Consider the following 27,202-nt stretch of genomic DNA (forward strand, 5'->3'; position numbering starts at 1 on the left):
CCCTGTGATGACCTGGCGACTTGTCCAGGGTGTACCCCGCCTTTCGCCCGTAGTCAGCTGGGATAGGCTCCAGCTTGCCTGCGACCCTGTAGAACAGGATAAAGCGGCTACAGATAATGAGATGAGTGCTGAATTTGTACAGAGCCTAAAGACACGATAGTTGGAAATTCGCCCCCTAGCAGCAGCCATCTCATCTCATCATCTCTAGCCGCTTTATTCTGTTCGACAGGGTCGCAGGCAAGCTGGAGCCTATCCCAGCTGACTACGGGCGAAAGGCGGGGTACACCCTGGACAAGTCGCCAGGTCATCACAGGGCTGACACATAGACACAGACAACCATTCACACTCACATTCACACCTACGGTCAATTTATGCCGCTTTTCCACTACAAACACGGCTGAGCCGTGCCGTGCTGAGTCGAGCTGAGTCGAGCTGAGCGGGGCTGTTGGAGTTGCATTTCGACTACAAACGCGCTGAACCGTGCTGGCTGGAAGTGGGTGGACACATTGGGTGGAGTTAGCGAAAGTGGGTGGACGTCACGTGATGTCGTTAAGCAGCGCAAACAGTGACATCAGTGACAGTGGCGGAACAAGTCAGAGCCGGGCCGGGGGCGGGGCAAATGACCGGGCCCTTTATTAAAGCTTATCATAACATCATTTTAGGCTACAAAATGTCCGCAACTGCGGTGTTTACCAATTTCAACACTACCGGGTGCAACTATATGTTATTTAGTACATCAAGTCCTTCAAACGAACATGTAACTCAGAAACAAAAAACATTAGGATACTGTACATGGCTCATAATAAAACATCAATAGCCTATACTGCGCACATTATTTGAAGGGCATACGAACGAGCGCTCAGAGGTTGCAACGGTGACAGGAAGAGTCAGAAATAAAAGGAGGGCGGTGCAAACCTCACTGAATGCACTGTGTTTACCAATTTCAACACTACGGGGTGCAACTACGTTATTTTGTACATTAAGTCCTTCAAACGAACATGTAACTCAGAAACAAAAAAACATTAGGCGACATACTGTACATGGCTCATAATAAAACATCAATAGCCTACTGCGCGCATTATTTGAAGGGCATACGACGAGCCTTGCGCTCCGCGAACTCGTCCACGATGCTCTGTATGTCACTGATTCAGTGATCCTTTAAGCGGTAGTCTCACGACCCGGATAGTAAACAATAAACATGGAGGACATGGAGTCGTTAGTGTTGCTGGTCTTGGTGCTGTGGCTTGTTGTCACCGACAACGCGGACAGATACTGGCAAGAGCGTATAGATGAGGCGAGGCGCATAAGGCTTCAGAAATTCTCGCAATTCGTAATTCTTCTTCTTCCGGGTTTGCGGTGTTTACAGATCCCAGCGCGCTCGCGGGGCGTGTGTGGGCATGTGAGGACACTCCTCCTCACCAATCAGTGCACAGGGGAGTGTCTGTTCACGCCCCCAGCCTCACTCGGCACGGCTTGGCTCGCTTCAGCCCCACTCCAAAACGGTGCGAGTTTTAGGGGCTAAGCAGGGCTGAAACGAGCTGAGTCGTGCTGGTTTTTGGTAGTCGAAACGCGAGCCGTGTCGGGCTGAAGTGAGCTGAAGCGAGCTGAAGTGAGCTGAAAAAGGGTAGTGGAAAAGGGCCATTAGAGTCACCAGTTAACCTAACCTGCATGTCTTTGGACTGTGGGGGAAACCGGAGCACCCGGAGGAAACCCACGCGGACACGGGGAGAACATGCAAACTCCGCACAGAAAGGCCCTCGCCGGCCACGGGGCTCGAACCCGGACCTTCTTGCTGTGAGGCGACAGCGCTAACCACTACACCACCGTGCCGCCCCAGCAGCAGCCGTAATGCATTAAATTGTTTGCATGGTTGTACTGTCACCAAACATAATGGTCATGTTGGATCAAGTCGTAATGTAGGTAATAATAAAATTGATTTGAGGCATGGACTCATTAGAGCTGTGGAGGTTCATGACTGACAGGAAGGACAGGACGAAGCTTTGCAGTGATCCTGAGGAAGATGGGAACAGATTATACGGGCAGGACGTTGAGGCATGTGTGTGTGTGTGTGTGCATGTACAAGGCTTACAGTGTGAGCTAGAGGTCTCCATGTTTGTGTGTGTGTGTGTTGACAGGCACTCAGGATTACAGGCTGTTGCGAAAAAAATAATTCCGTTAGCCTCTTAAAATAGAGGGAGATGGGGACGCTGAAGAAAACAAAAGCACTGCCGCGACGTAGCAGTGCCTCAGAGTACGACCGGACCAGAGACGCAACTCCTACACATGCACACACACTCTCTCACACACACACAGACGTGCTCAGACATTCACACAGAGCTGAATCTGAAGAAGCAGGAGCTGAGATGGCCGTGACAGGAGCTGATGGTAAGGATGAGCGCACTTGCACCACTTCCACTTGGGGGGACGTCACGATCGATTCTGTAGCGTCGGAGGCAGATTAATGGTTGAAATGGAGTTATTGTGCATTAGAGGATTGTAATGCTTCCTCAGCGGAGAGGAAGGCTACTCTGCTTTGAGTATGCTGGATGACAGTGCAGAAAGCAAGAAGCTCTCACACGCTTGTAATAGAGTGTCTTTTTTTTTTCCCCTAATATCTAGATGCCATTGGAAGAATTGTGGCGAATTATACACATGAGCCTGGTGCGCATACAGGCGCTTTTTGTTGTTGTTGTTATGGTGTGTGCTGGTTTGGGACACGCAGCTGTTGAGCGAGTGAGGTGCCGTGCTGCGCTGCGCTCAACATGGGAACGTCAGGAATGCGTGCTGCTTAACAGGTCTGGGAGGAATGCAAACCTTGACATTTCTGCGTGAGAAACGACACCAGAGCCTGAGATCATAACAAGAACTGTTACCAGATCCGTTGGAACAGGAGGGGGGTTTAGCGGGTTTCTCTCCTACCCCACCCTGGTTTAATTCACATATGGTGCTGAGGAGCTGAACGGCTTTGCTGCGTGCACATCGAATCACGGCATGAAGATAACTCTCAGCATAAACATGGTAAAACGGGTATCACGTTGTGTGCGTTCGTTCTCTCTTACGCGCTCTCTTTCTCTCGATTAACTTTACAAGCCTAATTGAAAGCCGGCCACAGATTTGTAGAAAGTTCTCTACGATTTGCTTCCGAAGCCCCTTTTACACATCGTCTCCAAGGCGGGAATCTGACACCTTTTATTCCACTTCACGTTCTGTATAAAACGTACGAATGCAGAACAGGGTGTGTGTGTCTGCGTCCTTCTGCCTCTAAGCCAGAGCGATTTGGTAGGAATAGAACCGGAATCGAGTCTGTGTAAAAGGGATGGGCGGCACGGCGGGACAGGGGTGTGATGGTTTTACATTACACTTACAGGCATTTAGCAGACGCTCTTATCCAGAGCGACATACTACATACCCGGAGCAGCCTGAGGAGCAGTTGGGGGTTTGGTGCCTTGCTCCAGGGCACTTCAGCTATTCCTGCTGGTCTAGGGAATTGAACCGGCAACCTTTTGGTCCCAAAGCTGCATCTCTGACGGCTTTTTTTGACCTCAACATTCTACTTTCTGAGACCAGCACGCGTTCAAACGTCTCCGTCTACAGTGTCTGAGGTCCACAAGCCTTTCTGCCTCAAATCACTTTCTCCTCCAACATGATTCTGATCCACAAACATGTTGCTTGCATGAGTCTCTTCGCTCCACTCTTTCTCCGTACCCCTCTCTCTGTCTCTGTCTGTCTGTGTCATAGTTTTGAGTGCAGTTTTTACAGGACCAGTCAAAAGCTTGGAAACGCCTTCAAATTCGATGTTTTTTATTTTTAAATTTTTTTCCTACATTGTAAATTAATACTGAAGTCATCCAGACTATGCAGCAACACGTAAGGAATCATTTAGTAAACTTTAAAATGTTAATCAAGCCGAAATATGTTTTAGATTTTAGATTCTTCAAAGTAGGCACCTTTTGCTTTGATGAAAGCTTTACACACTCTTGACATTCTCTCAATCAGCTTCATGAGGTCATCACTCGAAATGGTTTTCCAACAGTCTTGAAGGAGTTCCCAGAGGTGCTGAGCACTCGTTGGCTGCTTTGCCTTCACTCTGCGGTCCAACTCATCCCAAACCATCTCATTTGGGTTTAGATCAGGTGATTGTGGAGGCCACGTCATCTGACGAAGCACTCCATCACCCTCTTTCTTGGTCAAATGGCCCTTACATAGCCTAGAGGTGTGTTTTGGGTCATTTGTCCTGTTGAAAGACAAATGATGGGCCCACTAAGCGCAAACCAGATGGGATGGCATGTCGCTGCAGAATGCTGTGGTAGCCATGCTGGTTAAGTGTGCCTTCGATTTTGAATAAATCGCCAACAGTGTCACCAGCAAAGCACCCCCATACCATCACACTTCCTCCTCCATACTTCACTGTGGGAACCGCACATGTCGGAACCATCCACTCACCTTTTCTGCATCTTACAAAGACATGGCGATTGGAACCAAAAATCTCAAATTTGGACTCATCAGACCGAAGGACAGATTTCCACTGGTCTAATGTCCATTCCTTGTGTTCCTTGGCCCAAGCTATTCTCTTCCTCTTGTTGTTCGTCCTTAGAAGTGGCTTCTTTGCAGCAATTCGACCATAAAGTCCAGATTCACGCAGTCTTCTCTGAGCAGTTGATGATGTTGACGTGTGTGCTACTTGAACTCTGTGAAGCATTTAGGTGGGCTCTTATCTGGGGTGCTGTTAACTTGCGGTTTCTGAGTCTGGTAACTCTGATGAACTTATCCTGTGCAACAGAGGTAACCCTAGGTCTTCCTTTCCTGGGGCGGTCCTGATGAGAGCCAGTTTCATCATAACGTTTGATGGTCTTTGTGACTGCACCTGGGGATACTTTCAAAGTTCTTGAAATTTTTCGGACTGACTGACCTTCATTTCTTAAAGTAATGATGGGCTGTCGTTTTTCTTTACTTAGTTGAGTAGTTCTTGGCATAATATGGATTAGAACAGTCCTCAAATAGGGCCATTCACTGTATACCAACTCTACCTCTTCACAACACAACTGATGGTCTCAAACACATTAAAGTGCCATTCCACCATTGGATGTATTCTTTGGCATAAAATACAACATGTATAAATGGTATCACTAGACAGAGAAATCTTTTAGCTTCAAAATGATATATCAAACATCATTTTTTGACAACGACAAGTATATTAATTTTGCGACCAAAGTCACCTACCCTTTTAATTTCCGCGCGGTAGTGAAACGTGATGTCATCGGCAGGTTCCCCTTCTTGTGTACCACGTGACATATCCTACCTCTTGGATTTGTCCTACCAAGCCTACTGCGTATGCGTGAAATCGCCTACTGCGCATGCGCGAAATCCAGGAGGGTAGGAAAATTCAACAGTAGTTTTGTCCTACCGATCAGCTGGGCTGATAGAAAATCAGTGAGTATTTCACGCATTTGCCGATTTTTATGTTTTGTGCGTATTGGTCGAGTCTTTGGCCGAGTCAAATAATTTGTAATGACTTGTTGTGAATAATAAAACGGTCTGCATGAGAACTTGCTAATTGTAATGGCGTCATGTGTTCTGCGCATGCGCAGTAGGCTTCGCGCATGCGCAGTAGGCTTGGTAGGACAAATCCAAGAGGTGGGATAACTTTACAGAACACCGACACGTGGTACACAAGAAGGGGAACCTGCCGATGACATCACGTTTCACTACCGCACGGAAATTAAAAGGGTAGGTGACTTTGGTCGCAAAATTACTATACTTGTCGTTGTCAAAAAATTATGTTTGATATATCATTTTGAAGCTAAAAGATTTCTCTATCTAGTGATACCGTTTATATATGTTGTCGTATTTTATGCCAAAGAATACATCCAGTGGTGGAATGGCACTTTAAGAGGTCAAGAAACTCAAGAAATTAACTCTTGACAAGGCACAGCTGTAAACTGAAAGCCATTCCAGGTGACTACCTCGTAAAGCTGACTGAGAAAATGCCAAGATGTGCAAAGCTGTCATCTAAGCAAAAGGTGCCTACTTTGAAGAATCTAAAATATAAAACGTATTCTGGTTTGATTAACACTTTTTTTTGTTTACCAGATAATTCCATATATATTTCTTCATAATGTCGATGACTTTAGTATTAATCTACAATTCAGAAAATTTTAAAATAATGAAAAACCACTGAATTAGAGGGCGTTTCCAAACTTTTGACTGGTACTGTGTGTATATATAAAATATCTCACAGGGCTGAAACATAGCGACAAACAACCATTCACATTCACACCTACGGTCAATTTAGAGCCACCAGTTAACCTAACCTGCATGTCTTTGGACTGTGGGGGAAACCGGAGCACCCGGAGGAAACCCACGCAGACACGGGGAGAACATGCGAACTCCGCACAGAAAGGCCCCCGGGCTTGAACCCAGAACCTTCTTGCTGTGAGGCAACAGTGCTAACCACTAGTTAGATCACATGTTCATATGATGCTCAGTAACTTCGCTTGTGTTTGAAGAGTGGTATAAATGTGACGACTAACAAAAGCACCTCGACTCTCAGTTCACCTGCTGTTGTTTGTAAAGCAGTGCCGGTCTGCCTGGGGTGTTCATATATATATACGATGTGTAGACATGTCTCCCTGGACACCGACGCTCCGTTGTGACACGTCACACTTCTAGTTACAGAACGCTGGCTCACAATGTAAAAAAACACACTGGTGCAGCTTCATGCGGCTTTATTTAGCTCACTGTAAATCACTAAAGCTGGAATACCGAGGTGCCGCCTTTACGCCAATATTACCAAGTGTCCGTGTAAAAAAGGAAAAAGGGCTAGAGACTAGATAAAGATTCAATATTTAAAAAAGAAGCAACAAAAAACCCCAAAATGTTTCAAAACTTCACCATAGGGCTCTTGTGTGTGAAATTTTACATTTTTAGTAATACCAGCTGGGAGGTCCGTATGGTGAAATACCGTGACCGAGCTCTTGAAAGTACTGAGCGAGGCCCTCTGGGCCGAGGTCAGTATTCAAGGCCGAGGTCACGGTATTTCACCATACGGACCGACCTTAAGCTGGTAAATAATATATTTATTTTTTTCTTTACCAAATTCTAACAGAAAACGAGAGCACCCGAAAGGGAAAACTGAACCGAGCCGCCATTTTGAATCCTCATTCACGGCTGTAATGCAAACGGCTTCCTCCTCGGTATACAAGTGCACTTCCATGGCAGGAAAAAAAATACATTTTGCCGCCTGTGTAGTCCCCTATTTGTACAAAATTGAGTCATTCAGAATTCAGCCATGTTTTTGCTCGGCGTTAGCAAGTTAGAAGTTTTTAGCTTTCTCCTGAAATGTTTTCTTTTATTTCTTCTTCCTCAGGGTAGTAAAACTCGCTTTCGCTGTGAAGACTGTCGTTATCACTATCCATGTTGTAAAATTAATGCTATTCTCCTGAGAAATGCTGGCAAAAATGTATAAGATTTTTGATAATCTTATAAATAAATCTTATAAAAAAGGTAAATGTTGACAAAAAATGCTACTATGTTTGTTGTTGTTGTGAATGAGCGAGTCGCCAGAGGTCCGTAACCGGGGTCCATAACTGGGGCCCGTATCGTAGGATACGGACCCACTTGCCAGCCAATCAGAGCGCAGGATTTGATGGAAACTGGACCGCGAAAAAAATAAAATCTATTATCTATACAAAGCTATTGTTTATTCGGCCAATGCTCTTTCCCTAAAAAAGGGGGAAAGAGGAAAGGCCAATGGCTAACAAGATTTGGTAGCTATGTGCGAAACTCAAATATTTTCACTCGATCAGGCCAGATATAGTTTTTCTGGTGACACGACCAGGTGCTGAAGTGCCTTGCATCAACGCTGGAGACCAGGCGGACATCCATCAATGCCCTACCTGCTCCTTCATCAGCCTATCACTCATCTGCGATAGAATTTGTCAGTGCAGGAGCGAAGCATGACAAAGCCCATACAGCGGCCAGCTAGGTGGAGCGCGAGACTGGAAGCCATCGGTGGACCAGTGGCTCTGCTTCCCAGCTGAGATCGCTGCAACAAATCTCAGACCAGACCTCATGCTTTGGTCCTCCTCTGTTTACATAACAGAGCTGACCGTGCCTATGCTATGGAAGAGGCATATGAACGCAAAAGCTTGAAGTATGTCGGGCTGGCAGCCGATGCTGAGCAACATGACTGGAAGGCTTGGGTCTGCCCAGTTGAGGTCGGCTGTAGAGGTTTTTTTGGTAAGTCAACCACCAGGCTGCTTAAGGACATGGGAGTCAGAGGTCAAGCCCAACGGCAAGCCATCAAAGCCCTTTCCAATGCCACCGAACAGGCCAGTCCGTGGCTCTGGATTAAGAGGAGAGACATCACATAACAGCCGCTCCATTAGGGTGAATAGTGAGGGTTAAAGCAGAGGGGGGCGGACCTGGGACGCCAGATGTCGCCGATGAGCCCTCTGGAGGTGTTGTGGGCCCATCATCGAAACACCTAAGAAGGATGGTGCCCACCTGATGACCCCAATGAAGCATTATTCCTCCATACTCCACCCAAATACCATTCGGGCACCCACCTGGAGACCCTCAGCTTGCACGCCTGTCTCCACTAGCGTTAGCTCAGGCAGACGCACTCCGCAAGGGACTGTACCGACTAGTCTTAAAATAGAACTCTATCATTTCACTTTCCCATATTATTGTCTTGTGTTTTGTTGCAGCGTTTTTCTATTACATTTTCATCCTCAAACAGTTCTTTAATATCGTCTTTCAGTTGTTTTATTCCTCCTTCTAAACACCCGATTAGCACAGGGATCACTAACTTTAAATTCTTCTCGTCTTTCTCGTATTTCAAAACATACAACGCCCTCCACAATTATTGGCACCACTGGTTAAGATGTGTTAAAAGCCTTAAAATAAATTCAATTTTTATTGCAGAAGCATAATCTCACACTGAAAATTGTAGAAAAATGTAACCCTTAACTCAAGTAAATAAAAAAAAAAATATATCCCTGACTAAGAAATAATTATTTTTCATAAAATCACCTGTTCCACAATTATTGGCACCCATAACAATTCCTAGAAAATAAATGTAATTGAAGCATTTCTGTTGTTTCTACTGTAGTTTATAAAGTTGATCAGAGTATCTAGGAACCTTTAATTAGTAATTCATCACATCCTGTTTCCCTGGGGTAGAAATATGATGTGACACAGAGGTCTATTTCTCTTATCCACTCTTCAACATGGGAAAGACAAGAGAACACACTATTCAAGTAAGGCAGATGTGTGTTGACCTTCATAAGTCAGGCAATGGCTACAAGAAAATAGCCACTCGCCTACACCGGCCCGTATCTACAGTCAGAGGAATCATCAAGAAGTTTAAAACAACTGGAACAGTGGCAAACAAGCCTGGATGAGGATGCAAGTTTATCTTGCCACAACGCACAGTGAGGAGGATGGGAAGAGAAGTAAAAAGTTCTCCAAAGCTCACTGTTAGAGAATTGCATCAAAGAGTAGCATCTTGGGGTCACAAAGTCTCCATAACAACCATCAGGCGCTATCTGCATGCCAACAAGCTGTTTGGGAGGCATGCACGGAAAAAGCCTTTTCTCACTTAGAAGCATAAACGTAAACATCTGGAGTTCGCTAAGCGGTACTGGGACTTCAACTGGGACTGTGCGCTTTGGTCAGATGAGACCAAGATAGAGCTTTTTGGCAACAAACGCTGTTGGCGTAACACAAAAGATGAGTATGCGGAAAAGCACCTCATGCCCACTGTGAAGTATGGGGGAGGATCAGTGATGCTGTGGGCCTGTTTCTCTTCCAAAGGCCCCGGGAACCTTGTTAGGGTGCATAGCATCATGAACTCTTTGAAATACCAGGACATTTTAAATCAAAATCTGGTGGCCTCTGCCCGAAAGCTGAAGATGGGTCGTCACTGGGTCTTTCAGCAAGATAATGACCCTAAACATGTGACCAAATCTACACAAAAATGGTTCACCAGACACAAAATCCAGCTCCTCCCATGGCCATCTCAGTCCCCAGATCTCAACCCAATTGAAAACCTGTGGGGTGAGCTGAAGAGGAGAGTGCATAGGAGAGGACCCAGGACTCTGGATGATTTAGAGAGATTGTGCAAAGAGGAATGGTCGAATATCCCTCTCTCTGTATTCTTCCATTTTGTGAAATGTTATAGGAGAATATTAAGTGCTGTCTTGTTGGCAAAAGGGAGTTGTACAAAGTATTAACATCAGGGGTGCCAATAATTGTGGCACACATGATTTCATGTAAAAGAATTATTTCTTAATGTGGGATTTTTTTCCCCACTGAATAAATGCACTTGAATTAAAGGTTGGATTTTTTTTGCATTGTTGTCCTATATTATATATAAAAAAAAAATTATTAGAAGCCTAAGAACATATCTTAACAAGGGGTGCCAATAATTGTGGAGGGCGCTGTAGCTGTTGGTATTTTCCTATTTTTCCATTTCGTTTCTTGTTCTTGTCGGATTCGTTTCTCACACGCCATATCCATGACGTACAAGTATATTGTTTTCTTTTCCGTATCCTCTAGCGTCAAATCTGTTCGTCCTGCTGTACAATTCGTTCTCATTCTGTGCTCCCGATCCCAGTACATTTTCTTTCCGTTGCTTTCAATGACTTCTCCTTTCTCCCATCGTTCTTTAAACCATTCCGTTTCTTCTGGTGACGATGCACCATTTGAACTGCCAGTACTTTCAATGCGTTGTCCTGCCTCCGGACATACTCCGTTCCAGCAAGCTGTTGGCATCCTGCGAGCAGATGCTGAACTCTCGCTCCTTGTGTGTGCCATGTAATCTGCAGTTCTCTTGATCAAGTCCTCCTAGCTTCTTCCACGCTCTTGTTTCCACCATTTGCTCTTGGACGCAAGGCAAGTTTATTTATATAGCGCATTTCATACACCGTGGCAGTTCAATGTGCTTTACAGAGATAAAGGCAAAACAGTAAACAATAAAAAATAAAATTACATCAGGGGCGGCACGGTGGTGTAGTGGTTAGCGCTGTTGCCTCACAGCAAGAAGGTCCGGGTTCGAGCCCCGTGGCCAGCGAGGGCCTTTCTGTGCGGAGTTTGCATGTTCTCCCCATGTCCGCGTGGGTTTCCTCCGGGTGCTCCGGTTTCCCCCACAGTCCAAAGACATGCAGGTTAGGTTAACTGGTGACTCTAAATTGACCGTAGGTGTGAATGTGAGTGTGAATGGTTGTCTGTGTCTATGTGTCAGCCCTGTGATGACCTGGTGACTTGTCCAGGGTGTACCCCGCCTTTCGCCCATAGTCAGCTGGGATAGGCTCCAGCTTGCCTGCGACCCTGTAGAACAGGATAAAGCAGCTAGAGATAATGAGATGAGTTAGCAGAAAGCATCTGAGAACAGCTTGGTCTTTAGTCTAGATTTGAAGCTGCCAACAGCAGGAGCATTTCTGATGTCCTCTGGCAGTTGGTTCCATAGCTGTACTGCATAGGAGCTAAAAGCTGCTTCACCACACTGTTTTAACAACGGGTTTTACCAGTAAATTTTGCTGCTGCGATCTGGTAGATCTGATTGGGTTAGGCCACTGCAACATATCAGAGAGCTAATTGGGCCCTGTACCATTTAGAGATTTGTACACCAGCAGCAATGCTTTAAAGTCAATTCTGTAGCTTACTGGAAGCCAGTGAAGGGACCTTAGAATTAGAGTAATGTGCTCTGTTCTTTTTGTTCATGTGAGAACCCTCGCCGCTGCATTTTGAACCAGCTGAAGTCGTTTGATGGTCTTTTTTGGCAGGCCTGTGAAAAGGCCATTGCAGTAATCAACCCTACTAGAGATGAAGGCATGTATAAGTTTTTCCAGATCATTTTTTGACATAAGTCTTCTTAGTTTGGAAATGTTTTTTAGGTGATAAAATGCCGATTTAGTGATTGCTTTCATGTGACTGTCAAAGTTTAGCTCGCTGTCAATGAAAACACCAAGATTTTTAACCATATCTTTTGTTTTAATCCCCTTTGTGTCAAGAATAGTGGTAATCCTGAGTCTTTCATCTTTTTTCCCCAAATAGAATTACTTCTGTTTTATCTGTGTTCAGCTGAAGAAAATTTTGTGACATCCAGTTGTTGATTTGATCGATACACTGGTAGAGACATTCAAGGGGGGTATAATCATTAGGTGATAGAGCAAAATAAATTTGGGTGTCATCTGCACAGCAGTGATATAAAATTGAGTTGTTCTTGATAATTTGTCCAAGTGGGAGCATATAAAGGTTGAATAGTAATGGTCCAAGGATCGACCCCTGGGGGACACCACAGGTCAAGGACATTGATGTTGAGGTACAATTTCCCATGGTAACAAAGAAGCTTCTATCTTTTAAGTATGATTTTAACCAATTGATAACTTTACCAGTCAACCCAACCCAGTGTTCAAGTCGATATAGCAGTATGTTGTGATCAACAGTATCAAAAGCTGCACTGAGGTCCAGTAATACCAGGACCGATGTTTTGCCTGCATCAGTATTAAGACGTATGTCATTTATAACTTTAATCAGCGCTTTTTCAGTGCTATGATTGGCACGAAATCCTGACTGAAAGTTAGCAAAGCAGCTGTTTGATATCAAGAAGGCAGTTAATTGATTGAAGACAATTTTTTTCAAGGATTTTCCCGATGAATGGTAGATTTGATATCGGCCTGTAGTTGTTCAATACTGAAGCATCCAGATTATTCTTTTTAAGTAGGGGCTTTACAACGGCTTTTTTCAGGGACGCAGGAACAATGCCAGTCTCTAGGGATGTATTTATGATCGGAAGCACATCTGTAATTATGAGGTGAAGAACAGACTTAAAAAAGTTGGTGGGCAGAATGTCCAATTCAGATGTTGAGGAACTGAGATTTTGTACAGTTTTTTTCAAGAGTCTCGTAATCAATCAAACAAAATTCTGGCATTGTGTTGAAATTGTCTGTCTGTGTCACCGGTGATTGCAGCTTTTCAGTTATTTGCAATCACCAGTGACGCAGTTAGACACAAAAGGTCGATGCTGTCTTTCTTGGATCCGTATTGCATTTCAGCCATCTGTAGTGGTCTTCGTCGTATCCTGATGGTATTTCACTCTTTTTTTTTTTTTTTCTTTGCCAAACTTTCCATTTTGTTGCACTGCAAAAAATGGCCTTTCAAAAATAAGAAATAAAAGATTAAAACAAAGCATATTTGCTTGAATCAGGTGAAAAAAATCTGCCAATGGAACTAGTCAAATTTGACTTGGTAAGATTTCTTAAAGTAAGATGAAAAATCTAACCTGTTTTTAGATTAAATAATTCCAAAATAAGATTGGGAAACTTATTATGCGAGATCTGATGAACTCAAAATAATCAAAATAGTTCTTATAACAAGATTGTACTTACATTTAGCCGTTCAAGTCATTTTTATTTATTTCATTTTAAGGGTATTTCACTTAAATTCATGACAAAGTCTTAGCAGTAAAAACTGAATTTAAGATAAATATACTAATATTAGGATTGTTAAATTCTACAACTAAGCAATGCTAGCTTAAAAGATTCTCCTTTTGTGACCTGTAATTAGTAAAATACTCTAGATATGAGACCAGAGACTATCTTGAATCAAGTTGACGACACGTGTAGCGTTGCAACAAGTTTATTTTTTATTTTTTCCCCATTTCAACATTCAAACATTAAAACATCTCTTAAGATTCCACTTCCCCAGGACCTCAGGCACCAAAGAAAAAAAAAAAAGTCTACGCATTTTGACTTACAGTGCTTACACAACGCCAAAGCAACAGTGCATTTTGGGGGCACTGACTATTCATGTGTACGACGGGTTTACAAGATCAGGCACAAAAAAGATCAACCAAACAAAACAAAAAACCCACTGAACTTAACTCACAGCATTCCAAAAAGACCTCACTAAAACGCCCTCCACTCACTCATAGCCTTTTTGAAGGCACTTGTCTGGTCTAGAGTCTGTACAGCATCTAGAAGCAGCTCAATCTGAGTGACTGAGAAAACAGTCGCAGTAAACTTAGGATCTGTAAGGTGGAGTTGAATTGGAATGAAAGATTCAAAGATTTCAGTAAAGTTCATTTATTCCCAAAACAAGCGTAGTTTTTTTTTCTTGAAACAAGATGAACCGCATTTGACAAATGTCCAAAATGTACTTACTTGTTTTAAAAAAAAACTTGTTTTATTTTCAAAGGTGCTCCAGATAAGACTTTTTCAAGACATTTTGTCTATACAAGATTTTCAAGATGGACTGTCTAAAAACTAGCCTTTCTAGCTAAATGAGGTTTTGCTTGTTGGGCAATTATGTCTTATAATAAGGGTGGCTAGATGTTTTGACTTGAAAATAGACAAATAAACGTCCTTAGATTTTCATTTTTTGCAGTCTGTTCTTTGTTCCTTCTTTGATGTTCTTCTTGAACTTGCTCAATACCACTCCAATTATCGTATCTGTCATTGTTGACTCGTACACCTTCCAATTTCAAATTCAGCTTCCTTCCGCACTTTACGCATTGCTTCCTCTGCTTCTCTCTTTATGGATGTCTGTTCCTTGCGATATTCGTTTTTCCACGCTGTTCGTATCCACTCGTTTGTTGATGTTGCCACGTAGCATGCTACTCTCACTTTGGTGTCGTCGTATGCTTCTTTGAAGCTCTTCAACCCTCTTCCTCCATCCTTCTTCTTCTTCTTAGTAGTAGGAATAGGAATGTGAGTTGAATTACATTTTTTTTTTTTGCATTTGTTTTTTTTTAATTGAGTGATTCCACGCTTATGGATACTGAAATGGGGACATGAACTTATTCACCTAAAACCATTTCTTTTTTTACCATCAGGTCACAAAACATGTAATCTTTAATGAATGATATGTTAAAAGATAACTTTAATTTTCTGAGATGTAATAAAAACATATTTATATGCCAAAGTCAAGCCTATGAGTTCCAAAATGATGTCTGTTCCATTACTTCTGTTACGATTGTCCATCTCGCGTCTGTTACAAATTAATTACAGTCTAGCTATATACCATGTTAATCTTATTGAAAGAATGTGTATGTTTATTCTACTACACATGTTTATTAATTATATTTGCTAAAACATCACCTTCCTAAGTTTCAAAAAGTAATTCTACATTGTTAAAATTGAGAATATATATGTCCACAACACTTCTGTTACGTTCTGACTTTGGCATATAAATATGTTTTTATTACATCTCAGAAAATTAAAGTTATCTTTTAACATATCATTCATTAAAGATTACATGTTTTGTGACCTGATGGTAAAAAAAGAAATGGTTTTAGGTGAATTTTTAAAAATAAGTTCATGTCCCCATTTCAGTACCCATAAGCGTGGAATCACTCAATTGCAAATAGGTTTATTATATTTTTCTACAAAATCTCCATTCACGTTCCAGCCCCCAGATTCCTTTTAACACAAGTTTAGGGAATTGTGCCATTGTTTGTCATTCCAGTAAAACACCTCTAATGGTTATTAATGTTTAGCCCTCCCGTCTTTAGGGTGGTTTCCCCTCACTCTTATTGACGTGTTTACGTTATCATCGCGGACTTATACACATGCGTAATTATAGATCAGCATTTCTGTGACCCACTAACCAGTTTCCTGAAGAGTGTAGTGCCAAAACACACCGGGCAATCCAGGGCTATTTCCAGCCATCGTGTTGATAGGAGTCATCATATATATCTCAGCATCTGTTCAGATGACAAGGGTGATTACGAGCATGGCAGTGACCGAGAGGCCTCCTGGCGGCCCTTTTTATCACACGCAAAAGAAATCATCCAAAGGAATGCGTCATAAGTGACATAAGAGGTGGCGATGAATAGAGCTGTATTGTCACTTCTTCTCGATAATCAAGAATATAGATTTAACTCAAATTACAGAACCACACTTCCATTTTGAGTGTAACAGCCATCTGCAATCCTTTGGCACAGCTCGAGCTCAGGTATGTGACCAGAGTTTGTTGTGTTTCTGCAGAAATGCCTCGGCAGTTCCCCAAGGTCACGCTGAGTGACGTGGATGAGGAGGTGCGCCTGCTGGCCGAGAAGGTGTACGCCTCTGCGCTAAAGGAGGAGGAGAATAAAGACGCCATCTCCATGTATACCGTGCCTGAAGACTGTCCCATCGGCCTTCAGCAGGCCATAGACAGGGAGCTCCTCCGGGAGCTGGCCGAGCAGCAGTCCGAGGAGACGGCCAAGAGGTCAGCGTGAACACAGAACAACCTGGGAGAACTTTACTGTCATTTACAACAGGATATATTTTTAAAAAAAAATAAAAATCACTCCTGCTCTAGGCTTCAGATAAAACACAGGGATGTAGATTTGTAAACCGATTCAATTATAAACGATTAAAGGTGCAATCCGCAATTTGTTAAAATGTTTCTAAACTGGTCACGACAATAATTCTACGTTCCATTAACCTCGGAAGTCGGAGTTGAGAATCACGTCACGCCCAGGCTGAGTGCATTCCAGTACAAGAAGTCATAAAAAAGCAAAACGAGCAATTAGCAATACCAGTTCTAGCCAGATTAGTTGTTGTTAGCAATACCAGTTGATGATGAGGCATTATATGGTACTTTTGCACATAAGCACTGGAGCAGCGTGTCTACAGAGAGATGTTGGACAGTACTGCATGTACGGAAGTGCGAATAAACATTATTCTATCCACATTCAGTGGATACGAGCAGTCGTGCGCTCTGATTGGCTACTCTACTATGAGGATATCAGCTAATATACCGTGAGTAGAGAGAAACAAAAAGGCGGAGCGTATTGCTGAACCAACTGAGGATGAAATAAAAACTCTACTCGATAACAAAACCCCCAAAAAATACAAAAAAAAGCAACAAAATATGGAATAAAAGTATTTGATAGCAAGAACGTATCTTTTTTTGTTTAATTAATTTTTTTTAATTTTCAAGAATTAGTTTAGTTTCATAGAGTTCGTCATAAATCCATACAAAGCTGATTGACAGGCGAAAATTACAGGACGGATAGTCCCAACTGACAATTTTCCCTTGCACAAATACAAAAACGTTAAAATATCGCTGCTGATAAACTATGAGAATATATAAACAAATGATGTATACAGTGATAAAAGAGAAAAATGTATATTATCGCATTTTTCACAAATTGCTCCTGTTATTTCGCCAGTTTGTTTACATTCTAAGGCGGAAATGAGTTTGTCGGACGTTTTGTATAAAGTTTTTATCGATCGAATTTGCATAAAATCAAAATGCTCCTTTTCTCAAAATCCAGTGAATGTGGATCGAATAAAACAGTTACTCCACTCAATCTCGTCGCATACGGCTTGGAGCTCACGTACAACTCGATTTCGTGGAGTAATTAAGTAGATTACTACAGCCTTCACTGCTGTTGATGCACAGAGCGGCCATCTTGGACTTTGAAGCCAGGGTTGGTGAAATTCCTCCGACTTCGGCGGGTGTTCCAGTTGAGATTTCCAAATGGGAACTCTGAGATCCCGACTTCCCAGAACAAATGGAACGCAGAAACATTTTAAAGAAACCTGAGGAAAAAAACGTGATCTGCAGAATTTCCATGCAGTAGATCTCTAGTTTCTTTATTACCTCACCCGCGGCGCGAAGTATTGTAATCGGTGCGGTTTGTTTGTTTGTTTGTCTTAACAATCTAGCGACTAGACGGTTGCACCGATTGGCTTCAAATTCTCAGGATAGGTGGGCAGTAGTCCGTAGATTACCTGATTAAATTTTGGGGGTAATCAGGTCAAGGTCATTGGAAAGGTCAACCTTTCGGTCAAAATAACATTTTCCATTATAACTCAAAAACGGTTGCCGATACAAAGATGTTTACTATTATGAGCATGTAGGAACTCTCATATGGCCTTTCATTTGGCACCATGATCTTTGACCTTGAGTGAGCTTTAAGGGTCAAACTGAAGGTCACATATTTTCAGAGGGCTGTAACTTGAAAACGGTTGATGGTAGACAGACATTTACCATTATCAACTGCTAGGACGTGCCATATGGGCTTTCATTTGGCACCATGATCTATGACCTTGAGTGACCTTGAAAGGTCCAACTCAAGGTCATGGGTTTTCAAAGGGCTATAACTTGAAAATGGTTGATTGTAGACAGATGTTATATGTTATCAACATATAAGAAGTCCCATATGGGCTTTCACTTGCCACCATGACCTTTGACCTTGAATGAGTTTGAAATGTCAAACTCAAGGTCATGGATTTTCATAGGACTATACCCTGACAGCTGATGATTTGAGAAATATTACCATTATCAACATATAGGTGCAAAATAAGTGCTGCTGGGCGAGGTTTGTTTTGCCTGGCAACACTTGTTTCAGGATTCTGTTCACTTTTTTCCCAGCCTGGAAATTAGTCCCGCCCTCACCAGCCAAAGCAAAGCTGCTCAGCCACACCCCTTTTTGTTAAACTCAGTTTTTTAAAGACAGCAGGGGGTGCTAGTGATTAATACATTACTATTTAAAAAAAAAAAAAACAAGAAAAACGAGGCATTTCTCTTTGAACATGCAGGAAGAAAAGTTTGAAGATGATTCGATCTCAGTCCATGCAAAACCCTGCTTGTGTGGACTGGGCAAGACCTGCACCCACTCCGCTCGTGGTCCCGTCCTTCACTTGTCCATCCGTACCGGACAACTTCCCTGAGTACCAGAGAGTCACCATCAGTGGGGATTACTGTGCCGGGGTGAGTTTGTTTGTTCTTTCTTTTGTTCACTCACTCACGGTTAATTAGTGGATTGTCTTAAAGGTGTGGTCAGTGATTTACTTATTTGTTTATTTATTAATTACTAGCAGGTTACCCGGCGTTGCCTGGGTTTTGCAAAATTCTGGGTTGCCCCCAGACTTCCATGCCAAATTTGGTGAAGATCCGTTGAGAAATGGTGACGTTAACCCAAGACAAAACAAAAATCCAAACATCCACCATCCAGGGGCCCACCGGGGACCCCCTGGGCCCCAAATATGGAATTTCTGAGTTCTGCCAAATTGTGGCTCGGTCCTGTACCTATGTGCCAAGTTTAGTGACGATCTGTCGAGAGTTTGTGTTGATAAATGTAACATGAAAGGCATTGAGGGACTGGGTGGGTGGACGTTGTGCCCCCCCGGGACCTCCCTGAGGCCCGTACATGAATTTTGTTTATATCTGTAAAATTCCGGGTCATCCCCATACCTACTTACCAAATTTGGTGAAAATCTGTCGAGAAATGGCGATGTTAGCTCAAGACAAACAAACAAACTTTGCCACTTATTATATATATCAAATTTAATTAAAGGATGACTTTTGTGGGTAAATTTGCATGAGGTGGACAATAAAATCCAACCAATCAGAACAAGAAGGTCTCTACCTGCCAGTCAATTGGAAAAATTCCTCTTCTTGGATTCGCAGTAGTGTTTTTGGGGGTGTGGCTTTGAAAGGAACACTGACTACATGGCCTGTATTTAGCTAGCTTTAGCTAACCTCCGATAAAAATCACTGATTATACCATTAAACGTCTGTATGGTGAAGAGTGAAGAGCTTTTTCCAGATGATGATGATCATATACCCGCTTTAGATCACTGTCGAAGACTACGAACAAGCAGCGAAAAGTCTTCTGAAGGCGTTATTCATCCGGGAGAAATACTCGAAGCTGGCGTACCACCGTTGCCCCCAGACCACCACCAGGTTCTTGCGGAGTGCTGAGAATTTAACGTGGAGAGAGGAAGATGAAGTCCTGCCAGGTATCTGTGTGTGATTGTGCACGGTTGATATGAAACTTGTTTAGAAGCATGTCTGATTTTTTTTTTTTTCTCCCCCCCCCTCCCTATCCTACCCACCCCCCCACATCATGCTGCGTTTGGCGATCCACCGTGTAGACATCTGCCCATGCCCTCAGGAAGGAGAGGATCCCTACAGCATGGAGAACATTCCGGAGAACCTGAGCTACAAGCTGAAAATGAGGGACGGGATTATATACGTGTACGAGAATGCAGCGGCTCTCGAAGAGAACAGACCCCACTGTCTGCCGTACCCTGACCTCGAGACGTTTGCCATCGACATGAGCCACGTACTGGCCATGATCGCAGACGGTCCCACGTGAGTGTGCTTTAGCGTTAAAGGTGCTGTCAGTGATTCAGATTTCAGAACGCCGTGTGTAAGATTTGGTGAAATTCTCCTCGCGTTTGGACAACTTTGCCCAAACTTTGGTTTTTGTGATTAGTCTAAGCTTTTTGTAAATTGAGAAAAACGATACATTTTATGGACCACCAACATCCAACCAATTAGAATGATGCCTGTTAATCATGGTACATATCAATTAAAAAAAAAAACAAATAAAACCCCCTCCACCTCTTGGAGTGTTTTGAGGGTGTGGCTTTGACAGGAACACTGAAGACATAGCATGCATTTGTTTTTTTTTAAACGTTAATTCTAAAAAACACTAGCTTTAGCCTATTCTGCTAAAAACGCTGACTGTACCTTTAAAGGAAATCGAATCAACTGATCAGCACCAAAAACACACGCTCACGATTTCGCTGATCTCTCGTTCCAGGAAGACGTACTGCCACAGAAGACTGAACTTCCTGAGCTCGAAGTTCTACCTGCATGAGATGCTCAATGAAATGGCTGAGCTGAAAGAACTCAAAGGGGTCCCACATCGAGATTTCTACAACGTCAGGAAGGTGTGACTTTGTATTTATGCCACTCATCACGTCGTATCACTGCTGGTCGGAGTTTCCCCACTCGGTATTCATAAATCTGTCCGGTTTGTGATTGGCTGATCACAGGTAGACACACACATCCACGCCGCAGCCTGTATGAACCAGAAACATCTGCTTAACTTCATCCAGAGCACCTATAAGACAGACGCAGAGCGTGTGGTGCTGGAGAAGGCCGGAGAGAGACTGACCCTCAAACAGGTCTTCGACAACCTCAACATGGACCCCTATGACCTCACTGTGGACTCGCTGGACGTCCATGCTGTAAGCGCTTCCAGGTGCCTCTTGGCAAGTTGCATTGATATCGTATCATACAGGGTTGGGTGAAGAGACAAAATCCTGGATTGTGTTATTTTTTTTTTAAATGAACTCGTGTACTATTCTACTCAGTTCAGAGCCACAACCAACTCTTTTACACGCTCGCTCGAATTTTGCTCCCACTCCAACTTTTACTTTCTAAACTCAAAATCGAGCAAAATGAACTGTTTTTGAGGAAAATACTTTTAACTCTGGAAAAATTGCTCAGTATGCACAACAGCGCACACGTACTGTATCAACCCATCTGCTCATCAGAAAGAGCAGTTGGGAGTTCGGTGCCTCGCTCAAGGGCACCTCAGCCCAAGGCCATCCCATATTAACCTAACCTGCATGTCTTTGGACTGTGGGGGAAACCGGAGCACCCGGAGGAAACCCACGCAGACACGGGGAGAACATGCAAACTCCGCACAGAAAGGCCCTCGCCAGCCGCTGGGTTCGAACCCAGAACCTTCTTGCTATGAGGCGACCGTGCTAACCACTACACCACCGTGCCGCCCAAAATAGGAGAAATATTTACGCTTACTCGAGTTGATGTGTTTTAAAAAAAAAAAAAAAGCATCGCTCATCATCAGTGTTGCAGGTCTCAAGATTGTACTGAATCGCTGTCCTGAATCATGAATTGATTGATTGCTTTATTCCGAACAGTAAAGAAGAAAGATATAAAAAAAAATGCAATAATCCAAAACATCATCATAAACAAACAGAATAGCGTAGCCACAAGGCAGTAACATAATAATATTCGGAAAGGATTAGGAAGCAGTAAATAACTTATCAAATCCTAACCCTCTATACCACCGCTAATCAAACGTATACAAAAGAAAACAAAAGCAACAAACAAAAAAGAAAACATACCAACATGGTATAATATCGACCAAATCAAATCATATATACAGATACTTGTGTTATACACACATCTATAATTATACACATATCCATACGTACGGTACACAGACACCCATAATATCATAATTATTGAATTGAATCGCTGTCCTGAATCATCCGAAGCGCATAAAATCCGTGCGCCATCTCACAACAAGTTTTACCTCCAAACACGTAGCCTAAACTATGGCTGACAGATTTGATCCTGTTTACGGTGGGCGTTCCCACTGCAAAAGAGAAACCAATCGAAAGAGTGAAAGTGATCATCACGCCGTTACCATGTGAATAGTCTTTTACGAATGCGTAAGTGCGCGCTCAGCGCTCCGACTCCGGTATGACCGAGTAAGGTGACGAGTTTTATGTTTCATCTAATTTAGGTCATTTAAAAACTATAATAATATTCGGAAGTGTAAAGTTATGATAAACTCGTGAAAATATTTAAATACATGACCTACTCATTCCAAACCTGTCGAGCTTCACCGGCGAAGCTCTCGACCCCAGAGGGTTAACCCATCTGAAGCAAGTGAGCAATGAGCGCACACACACAGAGAGCAGTGGGCTGCGATGCTACAGCGCCCAGGGAGCAGCTGGGGGTTCGGTGCCTTGCTCAACGGCGCTTCAGCCATGATACAGAGGGAAGGGAAAGTGATGTTCATTCACTCAACTCCTCTTACATTTTTCCTGCCAGTTCCAGGAATCAAACCGGCGACCGTTTGGGCCCAAGGCTGCTTTTCTAACCTTCAGGCTGCCCATGGGCAGAGTTCTGTAACCATGGCTGTGCCCATGGCCTATGCCGTGCTATGATGTGTTTCATAGAAACAAAACTCACGCATTGCATCCCCCCCCCTTCTTGCTAAAGAAAAAAAAAATCCTATATGGACACATGCCCTTCAGGGATTTTTGTGTGTCTCTTGTTTTTGTCTTCTTTTTTTTTAAAGATTTTTTTTGGCTTTTTTCACCTTTATTGGATAGGACAGTGTAGAGACAGGAAATGAGTGGGAGAGAGAGATGGAGAGGGATCGGGAAATGACCTCGGGTCGGAATCGAACCTGGGTCCTCGGATTTATTAGCCTGGCAAGCCAGACTAAATGTGAATATGTAGTCTGGCCTCGCTCGTAGACATTTCCGAAGGGTGGGGGTGGAACAACCCGCTGTCTTTCAAACTGTCTCTGTGCGTATAGGCCAACGCCCTGACCAATCAGCGCAACAGTGACTGTGACGTAGTCAGAGCGACAGAAAGCAGTGGGGGAGGCCTTGAAATAAATAATTTTTCAAAATGCGTATTAATTAATAAACAGGTTCTAGATATTAAGAAGTTTGGAGATAATGACCACAAGTTTGGAGTCTGTACCACGTACTTAACATACACTCTTCTTTTTTTCAAGTGTTTTTCAAGGGTTTGCTTAAACTGTTTTTGAGTTTTTATTTAGTGGTGTTTGGTGAAATAATTTCCCTTAAATTTAAAATAACGGGAAAATAAGAAACAATCAAAAAGTAATGTTTCAAAGCTGTTTATTAATTCTTCGTACTGCACAAACTAGCCCCATCCTTTTGGCTACGAGCGGATCCAGCTGGTAGATCAGACTTTTGCCGTAGCCGGTCGGCAAAACAGCGAAAACGTCCTTCTTGAAAAGGAACAAGCGGAGAGCCTCTTCCTGCTCATGTTTCAACGAAAACTCCAAGTCTAATTCTTCTAAAACTGATTCCAAAGCGGAGTCAAACGTGCGCTGTTCACTAGCCGTAGCCATCTTTCCTGTTGTGCTTTCTCCAGCGTCGTGCAGCCTTGTCGTCACTCCTGCAAAAGCCCGCCCAAAGAATCCAAACAAAAACCTTACGTTGTGATTGGCGGGCACGATTTGATGCCCGGGGTGTTTTGTTGATATGGTGCGAGGCTAGACCCACTCGCAGGCAAAAAATATTTTTGGCCGCTAGGCGGGTGGGTCTAGTTTACTAGGCTACGGATTTATGGTATGGCGCCTTATCCACCTGAGCCACGACGCCCCCTTGTTTTTGTCTTCTTAACTTCAAGAGAAATAAATAGAGGCTGGTGTGGAGAAGACTGTTTTTAGTTTTTATCTTGTTTCATCCCACAGCATTTAATTAAATCTATAAATACGCAGGCGATTACAGAAAATCACGCATGCTGACTGGTCGAGAAATTCGGACTATTTCTCGATAATCACCTCGAGCGACTAAGCAAAACGGCGGCCGACCGCGTCGTCACCGTAAGTGAAGCAGAATTACGAGCGATGGAAGAAAACGCAGTTCCTAAAAGCACTGAAGATGCTCCGAAGTTTGGTCTAAAACTATTCAAAGGTAAGGTGGGATTGCGATTTATTTTATCGATTTCAAAACAAAAGTATTTTACGTGACTCGGCGTAGATAAGTGACACAAGTCTGCGCTGCAATGTTATTACATTTGTATGCCACTTTTGAAGTTTGAAATAAATAATTTTTTGAATATGATTACAATTTTTAAAAAAATAATCACCTGTGTATTTATACTCAAACAATTATCCGCTTCAGGCTCAATGAATATCGGTGAATAACAACCTCGACTTCGTCTCCGTTATCATTTAACAGTTATTCCACGAAATCGAGTTGTACATGAGCTGATGGCTGACGAGTCGGCTGTAATCCATGTACGACGAGGTTGAGTGGAATAACTGTTTTATTCTATCAACATTCACTGGATTTTGAGAAACCGAGCATTTTTATTTTTTGCAAATTCGATAAACAAAAACTTTATACAAAACGTCTGACAAAATAATTTCCGCTTAGAATGCAAACAAACCGGCGAAATGACAGGAGCAATTTGTGAAAAATGCGATAATTCTTGAAAAAATAAAAACAGATACGTTCCTACCATGAAATACTTTCATTCCATGTTTTGTTGCTTTTTGAAAAATATATATTTTGGGGTTTTGTTTTCTAATAGTGTTTTTATTTAATCCTCGGTTCGTTCAGCAACACACTCCGCCATTTTGCTTTTCTCTACTCACGGTATATGAGCTGATATCCTGGGAGTACAGTAGCCAATCAGAGCACACGATTGCTCATATCCAGTGAACGTGGATAAAATATTCAGCGAATAATTTAGTGTGAGGAAGTTGCCATGGTGTAAGAGGGATAAAACACTCCAGGACATGCTGTAATCTTATAATACATAGGGCCAAATTACTCAATTCTGATTGGTCAATCAAGGAGGGCTTTTTTTCCCTTAACACGGGGCCGTATTTCTGAAATGCTATTGGCTAGTTCGTTGCTTGGTTACGGTTACAAAAATGAGCAAATATTGTCAACTAAATGGCTTTTGTAAAGAAGTTCCAATCAAATTTTGTAAACCGCTTTCAAAATCCTCGTGTCGCGTCGCCGTGTCACGATGAAAGACGCTTTAGAAACCGATTCAAACGTGCAAGATAGACAGTCTTGCGCCCTGATTGGTTCAGAAAACGTGAATGACAAATGTTGTGAACTTGAATGGCTTCCGAAGTATGAATTTGGCCCTATATATTATAAACCAGTAATCGTATGGTTCCTCGTAAAATTAAGGATCAATTTCACTCGTGATTTCAAAGTTTTGAAATTGCCCGGGTCGCAAATTTTCAAAACTTCGAAGTCACTTGTGAAATTAATCCTTAATTTTACTCGGCCCCATACGATTACCTATACTAATGTCTAATATGTAAAATTATGATGTAGGAATGCCTTTGAAGAATTTTAAGACAAAATTTGATTAATTTCATTATTTAAAAGTAACGGCTATAGCACTTTGAATGTCACACAGGGCAGGCAGACGTTTCATCGCTTCGACAAGTTCAACGCCAAATACAATCCGGTGGGAGCGAGCGAGCTGCGAGAAATCTACCTGAAATCCGACAACTACATCAAGGGAGAGTATTTTGCACGTTTGATAAAGGTATGTTCTCTCTCTCTCTCTCTCTCTCTCTCTCTCTCTCTCTCTCTCAATTTAAAAATTAGATTTGTCCTAACTTTAATGCATCCGCCTCTTCTCATTTCACATTCCTTGTATTGACAGGAAGTCGCTCATGATCTGGAGGAGAGTAAATACCAGCACGCCGAGCCCCGCCTCTCTATCTACGGCCGCTCCCCGGAGGAGTGGGAGAGCCTTTCCCATTGGTTTATTCAACATAAAGTCCACTCCCCCAACATGCGCTGGGTCATCCAGGTGCCCAGAATATAGTAAGTCCTGGTACTAGCAGTAATACTAACTGGCTCAATGGCTTCACATTATGGCTTTCTCAGCAATAATCAGAATCGCTACAGCACTCAGCTTCAGAATTATTGGCACCCTTAGCAGCAGAGAGAGGTTTAAAAGAAAAAAAAAAAACCCACACACACGAGATGATATATCCCCCCCCCCCCCAACCCCTACATGAAACCACCACTCCAAATTTTCCTAAGTTGGATTGGTTGCCATGGAAACACGGAAAAAAATAAATCACTCAGAAATCCCAAAACGTCAAAAGGCACAACTCTTCTAGTCACTTAACATAACTGTCAGGTTTTGTGAAAAAAAAATTCCTAATAGTTTTTGAGTTATGCTCCAGAAACTAAGATGTTCTCAGACAGAGACAGACAGACGGACCGAGCGATAGCTATAATCCCCGCCGTATTATATGCCTGAGGGATAAAAATAAGGTAATGAAAAAAATGCCTTTTTGGGTAATTAGTTTAAGATCACTCTGACAATATGAGAAATCTAACTTTTATTTGGAGTAAAAGTATCCTTAGACAATTCAAAAAATTTTTTTTATAATTAATGGCACCCCTTGTCAGAGAGCAGGGAGCAAACTTGTAATGAAGCCAAATAGCAAAACAAGAAACCTGGTCAAAAGGCAGGCAAGGGTCGGTCGATCGGCAAACAGGGCAGTATAGAAAAGACAAGTAAACGAAGAGAGATAGCGAGGGTCAGAAATACTAGAGTCGGGCAGAGATAGAAAGGCTTGGTATGGACTGAAAAACACAGAACAATACTTCGCGTTGACGGTGTGTGAGAGAGAGGCTTAAGTAGTGTGGCTGATGAGTTGTGAATGAACGACAGGTGATTTCAATAAGCTGTGCTCTTTGGGAGTTGTAGTTCTGAGTGGCCATGTTTGTAGTCTGGCTAGCGCTGTCATTCTCAATGCCTTTACTGACACCCCTGCATACAGTACTTGGAGTCTTCTTCCATATTCCTTGATTAGATTTGAGAATACAGAGCACTTTGCAGTTCTCTTGTTTCATTGCAGTATTCAGCTAAATAATCCCCCCCCCCCCCCCCAAATAAT

At 42.7% G+C, this 27,202-nt stretch overlaps 1 protein-coding gene across 2 annotated transcripts in view; it reads left to right on the top strand.

Annotated features, from left to right (window-relative positions):
- Nucleotides 1-27,202, top strand: part of ampd3a (adenosine monophosphate deaminase 3a) — a 101,415-nt gene that overhangs the window by 22,371 nt on the left and 51,842 nt on the right. Inside the window, exons 1-9 of one of the 2 annotated variants that reach the window (XM_060940834.1) lie at nt 2,195-2,385; nt 15,990-16,212; nt 18,537-18,708; nt 19,574-19,739; nt 19,875-20,094; nt 20,549-20,678; nt 20,784-20,978; nt 25,699-25,830; nt 25,951-26,114. In XM_060940834.1, coding sequence (XP_060796817.1) covers nt 2,199-2,385; nt 15,990-16,212; nt 18,537-18,708; nt 19,574-19,739; nt 19,875-20,094; nt 20,549-20,678; nt 20,784-20,978; nt 25,699-25,830; nt 25,951-26,114 — 1,589 coding nt within the window. In that variant the 5' untranslated portion in view covers nt 2,195-2,198. Of the gene's footprint in view, nt 1-2,194; nt 2,386-15,989; nt 16,213-18,536; nt 18,709-19,573; nt 19,740-19,874; nt 20,095-20,548; nt 20,679-20,783; nt 20,979-25,698; nt 25,831-25,950; nt 26,115-27,202 lie in introns of those variants that run through there. The other variant, XM_060940835.1, reaches the window with a different exon arrangement.

The sequence above is a fragment of the Neoarius graeffei genome, chromosome 15, assembly GCF_027579695.1.
Source record: "Neoarius graeffei isolate fNeoGra1 chromosome 15, fNeoGra1.pri, whole genome shotgun sequence".
Classification (NCBI taxonomy): Eukaryota; Metazoa; Chordata; class Actinopteri; order Siluriformes; family Ariidae; genus Neoarius; species Neoarius graeffei.